The following is a 15,867-nucleotide window of genomic DNA, read 5'->3' as shown; positions in this document are numbered from 1 at the left end:
TAGATCCTGGTAGAACTGACCTCTCTGTTCCCTCTGCCTCATTTTGTTCTGGTATTGTGGTATGTTTTTCTTTCCTGTATCCGGTGCTCATCCGCTTAAGTCACTTTTCTTGTGCTTCACTGGTAATTTTAATTTTTTTTTGAAAAACGGATATATGGAGGAATGTTTTTAAAATGTGTCAGTTGTTCCATGGTAATAGCAATGAAATATTTTCTCGTTTCATTATGAGAAGTGATGAGAGTTCAGAACTTTGATAATGTAGTAGATTGCAGTAACTTCTTAGGGAAGGCTACAAGGATTTTGAGTAGGCTCATGTGTCAGTCAGTCTTTGTTTGCTGTAATGGATTCCTTTCCAAATCTGCAGGGAACACAAAGTAAAACTAGGTCTTTAAAAATCACTGCACAGCAACAAGAAAGTCAATGTACTTGTGTGGTTTTCTATTGAAAAATCCTTCCCCAGGCGAAGGACTTTGCATTTCCTTTGTTGAAGCTGATGAGAACTTCTTTATATATGAATTGATTCTGGTCACTTTTTAAACATCACCTCCTAAAGGGCAATGGAGCAGCAATTCCCAAATGTCACAAGTCAAGCTGATGAGGCAGAAAACTGGCTTGGCTGAGCAGAATCTTCTCTTGGAAATAAGGCGGAAAAAGGGAGATGTGTGCAGAGTGGAAGCAAGGTCAGGTGACCTGGGAAGAATACAATGGTACTGCTTGCCACTGTAGGGAGAAAATTCTTGTGGCCAAAGCTCAGCTGGAGTTGAAGCTGGCCAGAGCTGTGGGGGACAATAAGAAGAGTTTTTAAAAATGCATTAACAGCAATAGGCAAAATAACTGACCCATTACAGGATGAGGATGATCACTGCAAACAGGGCCATGGGCAAGGCTGAAGTGTTTAATGCATTCTTTGCCTGTGGCTTCAGCCAGGATGATGGACCAGGGAGTGTGGTGAAGGGTCTGAAGGGGAAGCTGCATGAGGAGTGCTTGAGGTCGTTTGGGCTGTTCATCCTGGAGGAGACTGAGGGGAGACGTCACTGCAGTTACAAATTCCTCCTTAGGGAAAGAGGAAGGGCAGGCACTGACCTCTGCTCTCTGGTGACCAGCGACAGGACCTGAGGGAATGCCCAGAAGTTGATTCAGGAGAGGTTTAGGAAAAGTTTCTTCCCCCAGAGGGTGTTTGGGCACTGGGACAGCTCCCCAGGGCAGTGGTCACAGCTCTGGCCTGGCAGAGCTCAGGAGTGTTGAAGGATGCCCTCAGGCACATGATGGGACTCCTGGGGATGGCCTGTGCAGGGCCATGAGCTGGACTCGATGGTCCCTGCGCGTCCCTTCCAGCTCAGCATATTCTGTGATTCTGTGACATATTCATGAATTGAGCTCAATTAAAAAGAAATTAACACGTAGTTCTGGCTTTACATAACGAACGAACAGAATTCTGTTTGTTCTGGGTGAGCTGTAGTTTGCAAAATGAAGTGCAGTGACTTTCTGACCATTGCAGAAATGTGTAGGCCGGTGTTTATGACTCGAGCTCTACACCAGTGTTTTCAAGCTGTAGCAGCTGAGATTTTCAAGGACATAGTATCCTAAATACCTGGGGGGTAGGAAATACTCTTTTGCGAAGAAACAGCCTGTTGGTTTCTATTTTGGTGCAAATCTGTGCATAATCAAAAAACCATGCTGGCAATCTACTCTGAGTTCATCTGTGTGGGCCAAAACTGTTTGATAAAGTATCTACTGCCTGCTGCACCTTCTTGTAAGAAAATGAACGAGTTTCTTAGGTCGCATGGTGTTGACTAGGAAGAATAGGAATAGCAGGAAATTTTTGTAATGTTTTACAGGGTCCTTGAATCCCTAATTACTCTGAAAGATTCCTTCTTTTCTGTGCTGCTGGAGGTTGTGCGTAGGACACTGTTGTTTGCTGTTCAAGTGTCGTAGGTCAACACATGTTTCCTGGTATGCAACTGTTGAAAAGGGGGGGATGTTTTCTTGTTTTTTGGTTATTTTTTTTTTCTAATGTAACCCATACACACATTGTCAAAGCTCATCTATTATTCTTTTAATGTTTGTCCAGTACTACATAGTTATTTTCAAATTTTCACTTAATTTGTTTGGAGTTTACAGCGAATACTTTTCGTATTATTTTTCTTTCGTATGATCTGTTTCATATTTGGGAGACTCAGGAATGTAGGAAACATTGATGCACCAGGAAGTGCTGCCTGCACTAGGGTATTTCTGCTCATCTTGTATCATTTCTCCTGAGACAAATGAATGACTGTGCTAATATTTGTAGGCAGCCCTGCAGCCCTTGCTGCTCAGACAAGACCATCATGTCTGCGATGTTGTCATTGTCGGCGCTCACGCCGTGCTCGCCATCCTACCGCCTGTGTCTCAGACTTCCAGCCTTCCTCATAAACCAAATTTTTGTTTTACTAGCCTGAATTTTAGTGTTACTCTGAGTGCATTGCTAAGCTGTATGTTATTGTTTCTCTACTGAAATGTTACCAGCCATTTTCTGTTGTGTAAAGCAAAGGCTTCAAACTTCTTGTGGCCTTGTAGGTGTCCATGTTGAACTCCTAATGCATTTTAGACCTCGGGTTTCAGTCTCCTTTCAAGCCAGACCCGAGCAGCAGTGGTCTGCTTGGCTCTGGATAACTTCTGACAGTTTTAGAGTCTTTTAAAGATGGCTTTTGCCAATATATTAATATTTTATTTTAGATGAGGAGAACAATAAAAGAGCCAAAAGTAGCTCAGTGTTTCACTGAACCAGTGTAGAATTTATTTTTAGTAGTTAAGAAAAATCCCAAACGTTTTCAGGTGATTTTTGTGTTGCCTGTATCATGAAGGAATAAGTAGTCATTCTTTTAAAAGAACATGCTGTCCTTTTGGATAGCTGTATTGCACAAGTGATGTCTGAGGCAAAAGAGTGGGGTTTTTTTCTTGTTTTACTTTTTATTTTTCCTGCAGATGGCTTCCTCTTGGGTATAATTTGGAATAAATTTCAGTACTGTTAAGTGTTTTGGCTCTTTATTTTATTCAAAGTATGTAAGACATTACAGATGCCTTGAAATATTTCTATTTCCTCTGTATGCTTGTGGGACAATAGAAGGGAACCCCCCATGGTTGACTGGTGTTTCTATTTTTATATATAAAAGTACCACTAACATTTGATTAATTTGGGGAAGGAAACATGTCAGTTATTTAATTTTTTTCAAAGAGATTGTGATATTTACAATGTAATTTTCCATGTATTAATTCCTACTATTCAATAGTGTCTTGTATTGTGTAGTAATTATTTGGTAATAATTTGACATGCATAGTAATAACAACAATAATGTATTTTCCCCACCTCTTGTGCAATTTAGATGATAAAGATGTGGTTTCTATTTCTGCTCCTTGTATTTTATGAGAGGATCTGTAATTGTTGATGTTCAGTAATGTTTAGTTTCAAAGAACAGTAAGGGCAGCCCAGGTCCCTTTGGATATAAGGGACTGGAATTCTCCCACCAGTAAAGAAGTAAAGAGAAGGCCCTTTTTGGGCATCTTGTCCCGGCAGAGGGCACTTTGATGCAGCTGAAGTGCAGTTCTTATATTTTGTCTGCACTTGTTGACGCACTTGGGACAAAGGGGGAAATGCATGGTTTTTCTAAACAGTGAAATTACCTGCTTATATTTTTCAATTCTCTTAACATGGCATTGTTTTAATTAATTACCAATAAGTGGTGTTTATAAGCAGTAAACCCTTTTGCAAGTATAATTTGCAAGTATAATTTGACCAGTTATTTTGCATTAAATTATGAGGACAAGATAGAATTATCTAATCCCTACCTAATTCATTTGAAAAATATTTATTCCTTCATATGCAATCCTACTCAAATCTTTCCAAGAACTAAATTGTGTGATATGAAATGATATAATGTTTTGGATATGTTGCACACAAGCAGTGAAGTTTGCTTTCTTTTTAAAACATTTCAGTTTATTTTTAAAAACTAAAAAACCCCCCCCCCCCCCCCCTTTTTGGCTTCATGGAGAAGACCATATGTGATACATCAGCTTATTTAGTCTGACCAGAGTCTATTAATTAGCACCACTGATTTCTGATACAATGTCCAGGAATTCTAGTTATTCCAGCTAGTTTCAGTCCTGTCCAGTTTGATAGTGTTCTTGAGATTAGGATGAAACCAGAGCATCTCCTGAGCTTAAGGGAATTGATTACACTGATGATGCTAACGTGCCATATGCTGCAAAGGAAAACAAACAAGTAAAATAAATCCCTGAATCCCTCTCAGCTTGATTTGGTAGAAAATTCCATCTCAGCCCTTGATTTGGCATGCAGTTTATAGTCACATAAGCAAGACAGGCCAGCCAGACTTCTCTGCAAGTACCTGCCAGCCCCATGAAGTGCTGGATGGCTGCCACTGGCTCTCTTGCAAAAACTCGGATGTCCAATTAGGTATCCAGGTGGAAGTGCTGTCTAAATCTCCATGCTTGAGTGGTTGAAGCTCTGAAGTATGAGATCTGATTATAGCTGTATAATGATGGAAAGCTTCAAGTGTTACGAGCACGTTCAGCCCATGAAGGTTTCAGAACAAGAGGTTTCATGTACAGATTCCCAAGTCCCTCACGGGTCTGAACTGACTTGTGCTGACACACATGGACAAAATAATTTCTTCCAAAAGCTGTTCAATTTTACTTGAAGGACTCCAGCTCCAGCTGAGGAGAGCATAATGATTACCCTGATAACCTGACTCTATTTTCCATACCCTTCACTGACTAGAGTATGAGATCTTATTTTGAGATTTGAATTTTTATGATAATGAATTCTGAACCCTTATCTGAAATCCTCTTACTAGCAAACACCTTATCTACAAATAACCACTGTAGAATGTGTTTCTCAACTCTCTGCAGTGAACTCCAAAAGCTGAGCTCTTTTAAACTCATGGTATGACACTTGTTTTCCAGCACAAGTGTTGGGGCTTTTTTTTTGTCTTACTTGGAAAACTCTCTTTGTATTCTCTACACCATGTTCCAAAGTGATTTTTTTGGCAGGTCTGTGCCTGCCCAGTTAGGACACATGGGACAGGATGAGGCTTTTTAGCTGGGAGCAGGGCTGGGTATTAGATAATGCCTCTTCAGTAGAGGTGTCTTCACTGATGTGTGTCTCTGGTAACAAAGATGGGTTATCTTTTCCAGTCCCTCAGCAGGCTTGTCTTTAATCTATGGAATGTATTTTTAAAACATAATTGCCACAAAGCATAAAATAATTTTTAAGAAAGAAAGAAATCCAGGTATACTTATGTGATTATGATTGTATTTATTAGCTGCATTGTATTGCTATTACCCTACCCTGAAAAACCATTTTAATGCCTTGTTTTTTACAGAAACATATCAGTCATCATTCTGTTTGTATCTTCATTTTGGCTCTGATGCAGCTTTAGATTACTTCTGCTAATTTACATGAGTTGACTGTTGTGCTGTACTAGTCAGTAATTTCCTATGGACATTCTTTTTTACCCTCTTAAAGCATAAAAATTATGCCTTTGGTGTCTGGGCCTCTGGAAATTCCTCCTTTTGGAATACTGAGTTTAGTGGTGAAGAACTCCTCAGTCCTTTTCTGCTGCATGCAAGTTGCTTGAGCCTTGCTTGAAAATACTGACTTTTATCAGAGGTGCTCACATTCTCTCTACTAATTTTTTGTTGTTGCTGTTCCAGTAACTTCTTGCGACAGAAATCTGTTCCCCCATAAAAACTTGTGATGCTCAGTTTTAATTGCCATGTAGTGGAGATCAGAGCACATGCAAGCTGCAGTCTTGTGGTGATTGTGCAAAGCTCCAGTTTAGCATGTTGTCCAAACGTGGAGTGCTCTGGAGAGCTGCCAGAAGGGAGGAAAAGTGGCTGCCATGAATAGATGGGGACTTAGAAGCACAAACTTCCTCAGTGCCAAACCTCTCTCAAGCTTCATTCTGATGAGTTTTGGAATCTCAGAGTGCAGAAACTGCTAAATTCAGCAAGCCTACCTGGAGGAAATAGTCTCTTGCTCCAAGTAGCTGTTTCCTGGCATGCCAGCTGTGCACATGGAAGCATCTGCAGTGGCACAAAGGCTTTTTGTTTACTCTGGGGCTTTTGGCAGGCACGCTCTCCTACCACAGCCCTGAGAGATATCCTGTAGTGCAGGCCAGCACTAATGCCCACTGCTTATGGGACAATAATAATAGAGACCCCAGTGTTGTGGGAAGAGAGGACGAGTATGTCTCATGTTGTCGATCCCAGTTCTCTGCACAGGAAACTGAAACTCAGTGGAAAGCACCAAACTTTTCAGCTGTCTTTTCATGCTACATATTTTGCTTTGTTCCTGGTGAGAATGCTGACAGGAAATACATTCCATATTTTTCTTCATTAGCACTGTGGAAATGCAGAATTCAGTAGTAGCAACCAGTGTACAGAACTTCATTGGTGGAATATGTTCATATTGCAATCCAGTTGTTTGGTATTTTTTTATTTTAGCTCCCAGCCTAGTCTTTCACTTATATAACATGTTTCTTTGTGAGATTTTTAGTCACATTTAATTTTTCTGTGTTTATGTATGTACTCTTCTGTTTCCTTGTAGAATCTCACACCTGCAAAAGGGGAAATCAATTGTGACCTTAAGTGGGAAACAATAATATGACTCATGTAAGAAGTATTGTTAAATTCCCAAAATTAACAGACCAGCAATGTACTGCCTTTCTATAGTTTCCTTTGTTTATTTTTAATTTAACTTCTCCTGGCTGAGTCAAGCTTTTGGTGCAGGGAGCTGCTGTAGTTCTGTGTGTCCTTTGCATCCCTGTGGATCTGAGGTTGATGGAGCAGTGTCAGGTGTGGTGCTGCTGGGAATGGCTGCATGTGACAAGGTGGAGGTTTTAGGAGTGTCCTCCCTTCAGACCTTCCACCCCTGACATGGCTACAGAGCTCCTGCTGGCCTAGGCCAGTGCCAAACGTTTTAAACTTCCCCAGTTGTGTCATGAAGGGATATATTTCAAAAAGAAATCAGTTATCACTTTGCGCTGAACACTTTTTTTTAGGGAGTTTTAGGTATGTATTACCCTTTTTGTGGTTTCCTCCACAAGTATTTGTTCCAGTTGAATTTCTGCTGTTTTCAGGGCAAATTCTGACATTGAATTAATTTGCCTGTTTCAAGACTTCCTGTTCTGTATTCTGTCATCTTGAGGCTGTTGGCCTCTCTTTTGAATCTCCTAAGTCCATTTTGCTGCAGCAGTCCCAGGCCTTTTGGTGGTTGGGTCTCTCAGGTCGCATCCGTGTTCTTTCCAGAGTACACAGCAGCGCCGTGTGCTTACACACACTGCCCCCAACTCCCACATGCTTTTTCTGAGTGTTGAAACTTGAATCCATCTCTGGCATATTGTTCTAAGGAGTTTTAAAATGATGGATACAAAAATCCTATCATATATTAGCACAAAGCTGCTTGTGCTTTTTTATGATTGCTAGAGAGCAACAGACTATCTCCAAACTCTAGCATGGTATTATCAGGGTGGTTTAATGTCTGATTGTGCAGGTGTGAGTGATAAAAATGAGATAATGAGGACTTTGTGTATTATGGTAGTATTTTATAGAACATTTACCTGGAGTAGTATTAATCATTAACATAAAGCAAAATTTATGTCCATGTAAATTGCTTGCTGGGTGCCAGTTGTAATTGTTGAGTGATATGTGTTCATTACCTTGCTATATATTTATTTTTTTGACATTCAACCAATGCAATTATTGCACATGCTGTATGTATTTTAAAGCTAGGTTACTCTTTATCTAGTAAATGAGTTGGGAATCACTGAAGACTGGGGAATGTTTATGGCTGCTGTTGTAACACAGTGCTACTACTGCCAAAAGAGAACAAGAAAGAAGGAAGAAGAGAGATAAAGGAGCAAAAAGAGTGCAATAGGCAAGGTTAATATTTCGTGCTTCACTGATATTGTGCATAAAATACTCGATTGTGTTTGTAAATAAAAACTGTATTTCTAGGCTTGTCTATCTCAGATGACTACTGATCTTATAAAATGTCAGGGGTCATTAAAAGTAGGAATAAAACCAAGCCCCAAAGCAAAAAAGCAAGCAAAAAACCCTTCCCAAATGAATTAACTATTAATATAATGTCACAATGCATTTTCAAAACCACTTCTGAGAAACAGTTGTTGAAAAGGTTAAGAGGGACACAGATGCTTCTTTATCTACTTTGTGATGAAAATTAAAACACAAGCACTGAATATAAGGAATCAGTTTCTTTGATAGTGTTATTCTTTTATAGTCCTTCTTTAAGTATTCTAAATATCAGAAATCCTCCTTCCACACTCTCTTTTTGTCTATGACAATCACAGCGCACACTAGAACTGTATTATTCTGTATTCACTAACCTGTGACTGAAGTATCAATTGCTAAAGTCATGTCTTACTCGGATTTATTGCTGTGTTGTAATTGTCTTTTCTGCTTTCATGTTGAACAATTAATTTCCATACTTCTTTTATTCCTTTGACCTGTGCTACCCTGGGCAGCAGTTACTGCTGACCAGCCAGGATAGCTTTGTAAAAAGAATTCTGAAGGCAGGCCCTGTGTTCCTGAATTTCAGGTGTGAGACCCAAGTTTAAATTTATGACTTCTTAACTGTTTGATGAAGTTTAAAATGTATGTTTTTTTTTTAAAAAAAAAGTACCTGAAATTCTCTGGTGTAAAGTATGTGCTTTAAAAACCAATGTATGGATAATTGGGTTGCCATGCTGATGTACATCTGAGAATTCCTGGTTGTTGTCCACAGCTGTCTTGCTCACTTCACCTGAGATAGCTCAAAGCAGTGTTGGGTTTTACTCTGGGTGGGTGTGGTAAGAAAAGATTCTGGGTCCAAGGTTCTCAGAATTTTTTAATTTCCATAAGATTATTGTGATAACACTTGACTGAAAACAACAGGATGGACCAATGTTTAAATAGGTTAAAAAAATAAAAAATTATTTGCGCAAGCCTGCCAATTCCACATTCTTACTAAACTTCAATAGAATGGAGATGTTGGAAGTTTGTTTTGTGAAGAAAACCCATTCAATGCCATTATTAGTGCTGTACTATTTCTGAAATAAAGGCTTTAGCTTGCAGTACTTACTCACAAATCACCATTTCTGTAGACTAGCCTGGTTTTGTTCAGAAATGGTCAGAAGAGTATTTGACAGCTTTTTGTTGTTGTTGTTTTAAATAAGCCACTGGAATGGCAATACTAAGTGTTCTGAAAACACAAGAAGGAACTGTTTTCCCAGTGGGTGTAGTTTTCTTTCTAAAAGCCAGTTCAGTTTGTTTTATTTTTTCAGAAGATAAAACAGGAGTACAGTTGCTGCACAAATGATTTTTACAAATTTGAGTTTTCATTGTAGCAGCTCATTCAGGAAAGGTGTTTAGAATTACACAATGTTACAAGGTTTTAAAAAGGCAAAGCAATGAATTTGAAACTGATGTTTTTTCCCAAGTGCATGTGTAGATGTGCACCCAGAATTATTTATTTGCTGGTGTATGGGGGAGGTTAACCTTGGTGAATTTCAGAAAAAGACTGCTCTGTCTTTGACTTGGGAGGATGAATTGACTGGTTCTAATTGAGATGTTCCTGCATATTTTAAGTTTTCTGGCTTTGTGGAACTTTGCTGCAAGTGACAAGCTTAAGCAGCTGCTTATTGAGGATCGCTTTAATGTGCAGCTCCAATGGGAGAATTCCTGGTCTGTCCCTTATGCAGGATTATTGCCACTGAGAGATCTTTCAGCCTTGGGAAGCTCAATAATGTGGTTGTGGATCTTCCCTCTGAAGGGAAATGTTTCTTAGTGTCTGTTTTTACGTGGCTTTAAGGGTTTGAGTGAGGAGCTGGTGAGGAAATGTTCCCAGCACCTGGGCAGAGGGGGAAGGATTACTCACCTGTAATATATATAATTCACAGGCAGCACAGGTCACAGGTGCCTCAAGGTGGTTATGTAAAGGGTCCTCTTGGAGAATGCTGCATTTCAGTTCATTCCAAGGTAGAAATTTTAAAAAGGCCTTTATTTTCTATTCCTTTAGAGTTTTAGGATTGAAAACTATTGTTTTGTTTGTGGGTGAGTTTGTTTACAGTTGATCACCAGAATATTCTGCAACACTGCAAATGGGCTTTTACCTGGAAATAATTCGGACTGTGTTTTAAGTGCCCTGGTTTTATTTTAGACCAGGATAAGGATAAATACATGGTTTCTTGGATACAAGATATTGAAAGGCAGGAAGCTGTTACAAAATTCAGTCTATATTTTGTGTTCTGTTTACATCCAGAGTTATCCAAAAGCTCCAGGCGTTTCTTCATATTTACAGCTTCATAGCATTGCTTTTTTTATCATGCCAATGAGCATTGTAATTGTTTTGTTTTAAGTAGAGGTATGCATCTGAGAGAGAAAATTCCCTTTGCCAAAATTCCGTACATAAGTGAATGGAGAAATGGTGAAATACTCAGCAGCTGGTGCTAGGTCATGCAAGTCCAGATGGAACAAACTTCCTTCACATAATGTCCAGAACATGGTTCTTTATTTTTAGGGAGGTTTGCAGGAAAGATGATGATGATACATGTTAAAAACAAAGCACAATTACTTGAATAGTAAGAGCCTACAGAAGCAGGCTTAATAAAATTAATCTTTGTGCCCAGAGTGATTCAAGGGAGAATTCAATGTTTGGTGAAAGAGTTGAATTAGAAAGGAGAGTGGATATCGCTGTCAGATGTTTTAAATTTTAAAATCATTTTGGGATCTTTTAATTCAAGTTTTGTCAATGGAGTTCAAGTGTTTTCCATTTTATATGCATCCTAGATAGCTTTGGATTTTATTTGATGAGGAACAAGTGCACAAATATATTTTGAAGAAAAAAATAGAGCATGAGAAAACATCTTAAATATAATTATTCAAGTGCAGGATTCTGTCACAGAGCTTGTCTACTGTTCTGTGTAAACCATTCACAAAGTGCTTTCAAAGGATGACTTGCAAAGGATGTTTCATGTTGTAAAACTTTCTGAGCAAGCTTTTTTCCCTTTCTCCCTTGATCATGCCATCAGAGGTGGTAGATTTCTGATGGAAAGCTGACCAGCTGACTGATACAGCAAACAATGTAAAGTGCAGAGGGAGCAGTCTGTGGCTGCACAGACCCAGCTAGAATATTGGTTTGAGTTTTTGTTGTGGACTTGGTTGTGCTTGGGCTGCAAGGCCAGAAGAAAATGATGAATTTCTAATGTGCAGTTCAGCAGCTGGGTCATTTCTGATCTGATTTCTGAGATATGGATAGTTTTGCCATGGTAAGGATTCCAAGGACTGAAATTTTTCTTCAGTGAAACTTGAACACTTTACCATTACTGTTCATTATCATGATATTTAATCTTCATACTCACAGTAACCAACAAGCCTTCTTCCTAGGAATTCTAAATCCTCCAGTGCTTTAATAGACATTGTGACAATTTCAACATTTTTTTCTTCAATTTTTCAACAGACTTTTAAGTGCTCCTTGGGGAAGTTGTCATGACCTCGAACCACTGGGTGTTCAAGCCCATCTTTGGATAAAGTCCAGCATCTCAATGTCCTTTTTCAAGTAAGGGCACTCAGGAGGATCTGCTCCATGACCTGTCCCTTTCCATTCAGGATGTCCTAGGATTCTGGACACCAAAGCTGTAGGGGATATGCTGATTTATGCAAATGATTTATATTAATAGAGAGGGACAAGGCAAGGCAGTAGCAGTACAGCTGTGGCTCTAGGTTAGAGCGAGGGAACAAATCTATGAATCAAGCAAGGATGATATGTTTAGCGTCTAAAAATCAGAAGAAAGAAATGTCACTTTTAAACCGATTAATCATGTCTAGTCTTCAGCAAGAAGGCTTGTGGTGATGACATAAAAATTTTTTGAAGGTAACAAACCCAGTTACACTGGTTTGAAACACCATGCGTCATTTTAAAATCTGTCTGGTTTCTTGTTTAGTCTGAAAACATTTGTGGGAATTATTAAGAGAAAGTTCTTTGCTTCAGTGGGCACCTGCAGTTTCAGACAATGCCTAAAGTGTAATTTCAGCACCTGCAGTATAAGATGTGTTGCATATTCTTCAGTGCAATTTCTGCATATCTGCAGCAAATTTTAGAAGGCAATCACTTCTGACATGGAGTGTGTTGGAAGCACTCGCCCAGCATTAGGGGCTCATTCTTATAAATTGTAAGCTGGACATTCTGCTTCATTCTTATTTTCACTGCCTTTGATAGAAGTTGTAGTCTGCTTCCAAGAATTCTGGCAAATAAGTGAAACAATATGGGAGCGTGTTGGTTCTTAAACTGTTGAGGTTTTTCTTGTTTACTGGAGGAGCCACATGACCTTTGGCTTATATTCACAGTGATGCTTTTGTCTGTTTTGGTAAAGCATCTGGTTTGGTAAGGAAATATTTTCCTATTCTTAGTAGCCAGAGAGTGCTGGTAATCATCCTGGAGGGTAACTTGTATTTATACTGGTTTGGAAAGTTCTTCTCAATGTTGCTTGCATTTCAAATATTGCGCTAATATTTATTACCTTCTTTTAAGGAAACTGAGAAACAGTCATTGTTTAATCTCTTGGGGGAGCCTGTTGTCTTTATCCTCAATCTCTTTATTTATAAATTCCTTCTAGTTTATTCGAAAACATGGATTCTCTGTGTAGCCAGTGGCTGTACTCTACTTCAGCTGTTTTCTTCAGCAATCACTAATTGTTGTTTTCTAGTGAAATAGTTAAATCTAGAAAACATGTTTTGATGCCTGACGAAGGCTGACCTAGGACAGAGGCTATATGGAGTTAAAGAATAAAGTAGGTATTTATTAGAAGGCCTCAATGGACACACCTTGGGCAGCACAAGAGCCCAGCCAGGGCTGCATCTAAGATAAACCCAAAATAGTCAGAAAAAGGACGAACGGTCACGGGGTCTGTCACTTTTGTAAGTTCTGCTCCATTTGCATATTGGAGTTAGTTGTCCAATTATAGCTTCAGCTCATGAAGTCTCATCCTTCTTGTTTTTCTCTATTCAGTCCACTGCTGTTTATGCTCTTGGGTCTGAAATTTGAATCATTTGTCCTTGGTCCCCAGCTAGAGAAGGAATTGTTTTGTCTCCCTGCTCTGTGAAGAGAGATTACCATCCCCTAATAGGAACTACACACCAAAGTATGCAGAACCTGAAAAACATAAAAGCTAAAGCCTGAGGCATCATTTTGTGCACAAGATCACTTGGAAATTGAGGAGAATTCTTACCTGTGACATGAGTAGGTTTTAGACATTAATAGATTGAGAGGTTGCTATTGACAGCAGCATGCCCAGATCCAAAGTCTCCTCTGGTAGTTCAAAGTTTAGCTGTAGGGTTTCCCTTTGCATTTTCCAGTTTACAGGGCAGATGTTGGAATAGGTTTTATGCAGCAGATCTGCTAATAATGCATTTTCCCAATAGAAAGAATTGTTTTCAAACAATACCAAAGCACTTCTGTGCCTTTAGTAAGGTAGGGTTTGGAATGGGCAGAGTGGGGCTTTCTCCAGGAATTCCAGACTATCAGAAATCTGAGATTGTTGTTTCCAGGTGTGAGGTGGGGCATCACCTGTAAAGCTGAAAGGCAGTGGCACCAGCAAGGAGCTCCTGTGATAACTGGGAGATTTGGCAGATCTGAAGGAGTGTTGAGGTTGTAAATTTGAGTGTTTTGGACCTTAAGAAGCCTGAGCTGCATGAACAGCCTTAATTTGACCTACCTTGCAGGAATAATTTGGGTTTAATGGCATATCATGGAAAGGTTTAATTTATTATTAGGCTCTTGCTGCATTATTTGCATTTTGGCTCATATTTGTTGAGCAGAGAGTAATTCACAGTTTTGGGGGTTATCTTGTTGAACTGTGGATTCCAGGCTTCATTTATTACACAGACACCCATCAAACTCTGCAATTCATGGGGAACTCTTAATGATTTTTATTGTCAAACTTTTTAATGGTGTTTTTGTTATAATGTCTGTATATATTTGCCATATTACATTATCTTTATAGCAGTCCTGCAAGATTAATAGCAGTATCTTCTTATTTTTAACTGACATGGGATGAAAAACAAAAGGAGATTAGGCCAGTATTATCAAAATCATGGACTAATACTAGATGCTTAACTTGGAATGACTAGGATGTCTTTTCACAGAGTACTTTTTGATGTTCAGAGCAGTTATTCTCAGATGTAGAAGGGAGTGCTTAGCACTTCTAAGGATACAGACTCACAAGTGTTAAGCTGACTATCTAGAATTTGAAGAATGTAACATGAGAAAACTTTGGTTTTGAAGATTTTCCCAGGATCATAAAAGAAACTGTATATCAGAGGCAGAGTTTTAACTGGGGTTCACCTAAGACTACCCAGGTTTTATGGTAGAGGTTCTAAAGATGAATCTGTAGAAAATGTTTGTTTACAACTTATTCTTCATGCTCTTTCAGTCTTTAACATCTGTCTAGAGGAATGAAGCAATTCTGGAAACTTGAGATTTTGACCTATCTGTTTGGTTCCTTTGGTATCTGCATTGTTTAACAATTCTAGGAATTTATTGTGGGGTTTTATTATTGTTATTACTCTAATACATAAGGGGTTATTGCTTTTTTTGTCTAGATTCTAGGTTTATAATTTTGCTATTAGAAACGTACTTGTGATTTTTTTGTGGATGTGACTTTAGCCTTCAGTAAAAGAAAGGAGGGGTACAGTATTCCATAAAGGCCATCTCAGGTATCTTCAGCAAACTGATCCCTGAATTTCACCACACTCTTGCATTAGAGAGTATTCATTTAAAAAGGGAAAAAAACCTAACAAATTCCACTGTTGAGCTGCAGTTCTCTGTTTATACTGCTTGTGTGTGTAAAATTTCAAATGTCTACAATGACATTTACAGAAGTAATCAATAAATAGGTGAAAAATATTGTTCTGTAATACTCTTTTTAGGAATGAGTATTGAAAAATTTTGCAAGCTGATGCAAGTAATATATATCTGTGCTTGATTAGATAAATTATTGGTGAAATAAGTGAAGAAATTAAAAATGTAGAGATGTTTTAAGACACAAGAATTTTAACTTCAGATTCTAACCTTTAATCCAGATGAAATCTGCTTCATGTGCCAATTTATTCTCGTTATTTCCTGTTCAACACCGCAAAGATGCTCTTGAATGCTGACTGTACTTAAAGGAATACATTTTCTTGTTATAGTGTTTATTCTCTCCCTCGATGTTTATAGAGCTAAATTTATCTCAGTCTTACCAAGTCCAAGACATATTGGGTTTTCCCCATTTTCTTCAAAATTTGCAGCCCTGCATATGTTCACTTTAAACAAAACCATCCTTGATAAGGCTGAAATATTTTCATATTTCTGAAAACAGCTGGTGTCACTGCTTACCTGTGTCTGTTCCTTTGCTCCCTCAGTTTTGCCAGCCTGGAGGATGGCAGCTCTCCAAGGAGAGGAAACAGCCAACGTTCTTCGTGGTGGTTTTGACTGACATCGACTCAGAGCGGCACTACTGCTCCTGCCTGACGTTCTATGAAGCAGAGATCAACCTGCAGGTAAGAGATTTACAGCAGCAAACAGAAATGCAGGAAGAAGTGCCTATAAACAATGGATCAGTGTCACAGAGAGCAACTTGAGAAAATATTTTGCTGTTCCTGCTAAGGGTGCATTTTTCTTTCCTACAGAAATCCTTGTGTTTTTGAAAAAGGCGAGCTTGAGGCACTTTTTTTTGTGTGTTTGGAGTTTTCATCTGCTTTGAAACGAAAAAAACCCAGCCAAAACCATGTCATAGAATTTCCTCCCCCCCGCCCCAACATTTTCCTTTTCAAATG

At 38.9% G+C, this 15,867-nt stretch overlaps 1 protein-coding gene across 7 annotated transcripts in view; it reads left to right on the top strand.

Moving 5' to 3' along the window:
* Nucleotides 1-15,867, top strand: part of SBF2 (SET binding factor 2) — a 232,280-nt gene that overhangs the window by 83,620 nt on the left and 132,793 nt on the right. For all 7 annotated transcript variants that reach the window (XM_041415221.1, XM_041415217.1, XM_041415218.1 and 4 more), the window contains exon 3: nucleotides 15,454-15,591. In XM_041415221.1, the coding sequence (XP_041271155.1) occupies nucleotides 15,454-15,591 (138 nt within the window). The remainder of the gene's footprint in view (nucleotides 1-15,453; nucleotides 15,592-15,867) is intronic.

The sequence above is a fragment of the Onychostruthus taczanowskii genome, unplaced genomic scaffold (genome assembly GCF_017590055.1).
Source record: "Onychostruthus taczanowskii isolate IOZ18803 unplaced genomic scaffold, ASM1759005v1 scaffold49, whole genome shotgun sequence".
Classification (NCBI taxonomy): Eukaryota; Metazoa; Chordata; class Aves; order Passeriformes; family Passeridae; genus Onychostruthus; species Onychostruthus taczanowskii.
The sequence above is the reverse complement of the archived record's forward strand: the minus strand, read 5'-3'. Positions and strand labels throughout refer to the sequence as shown.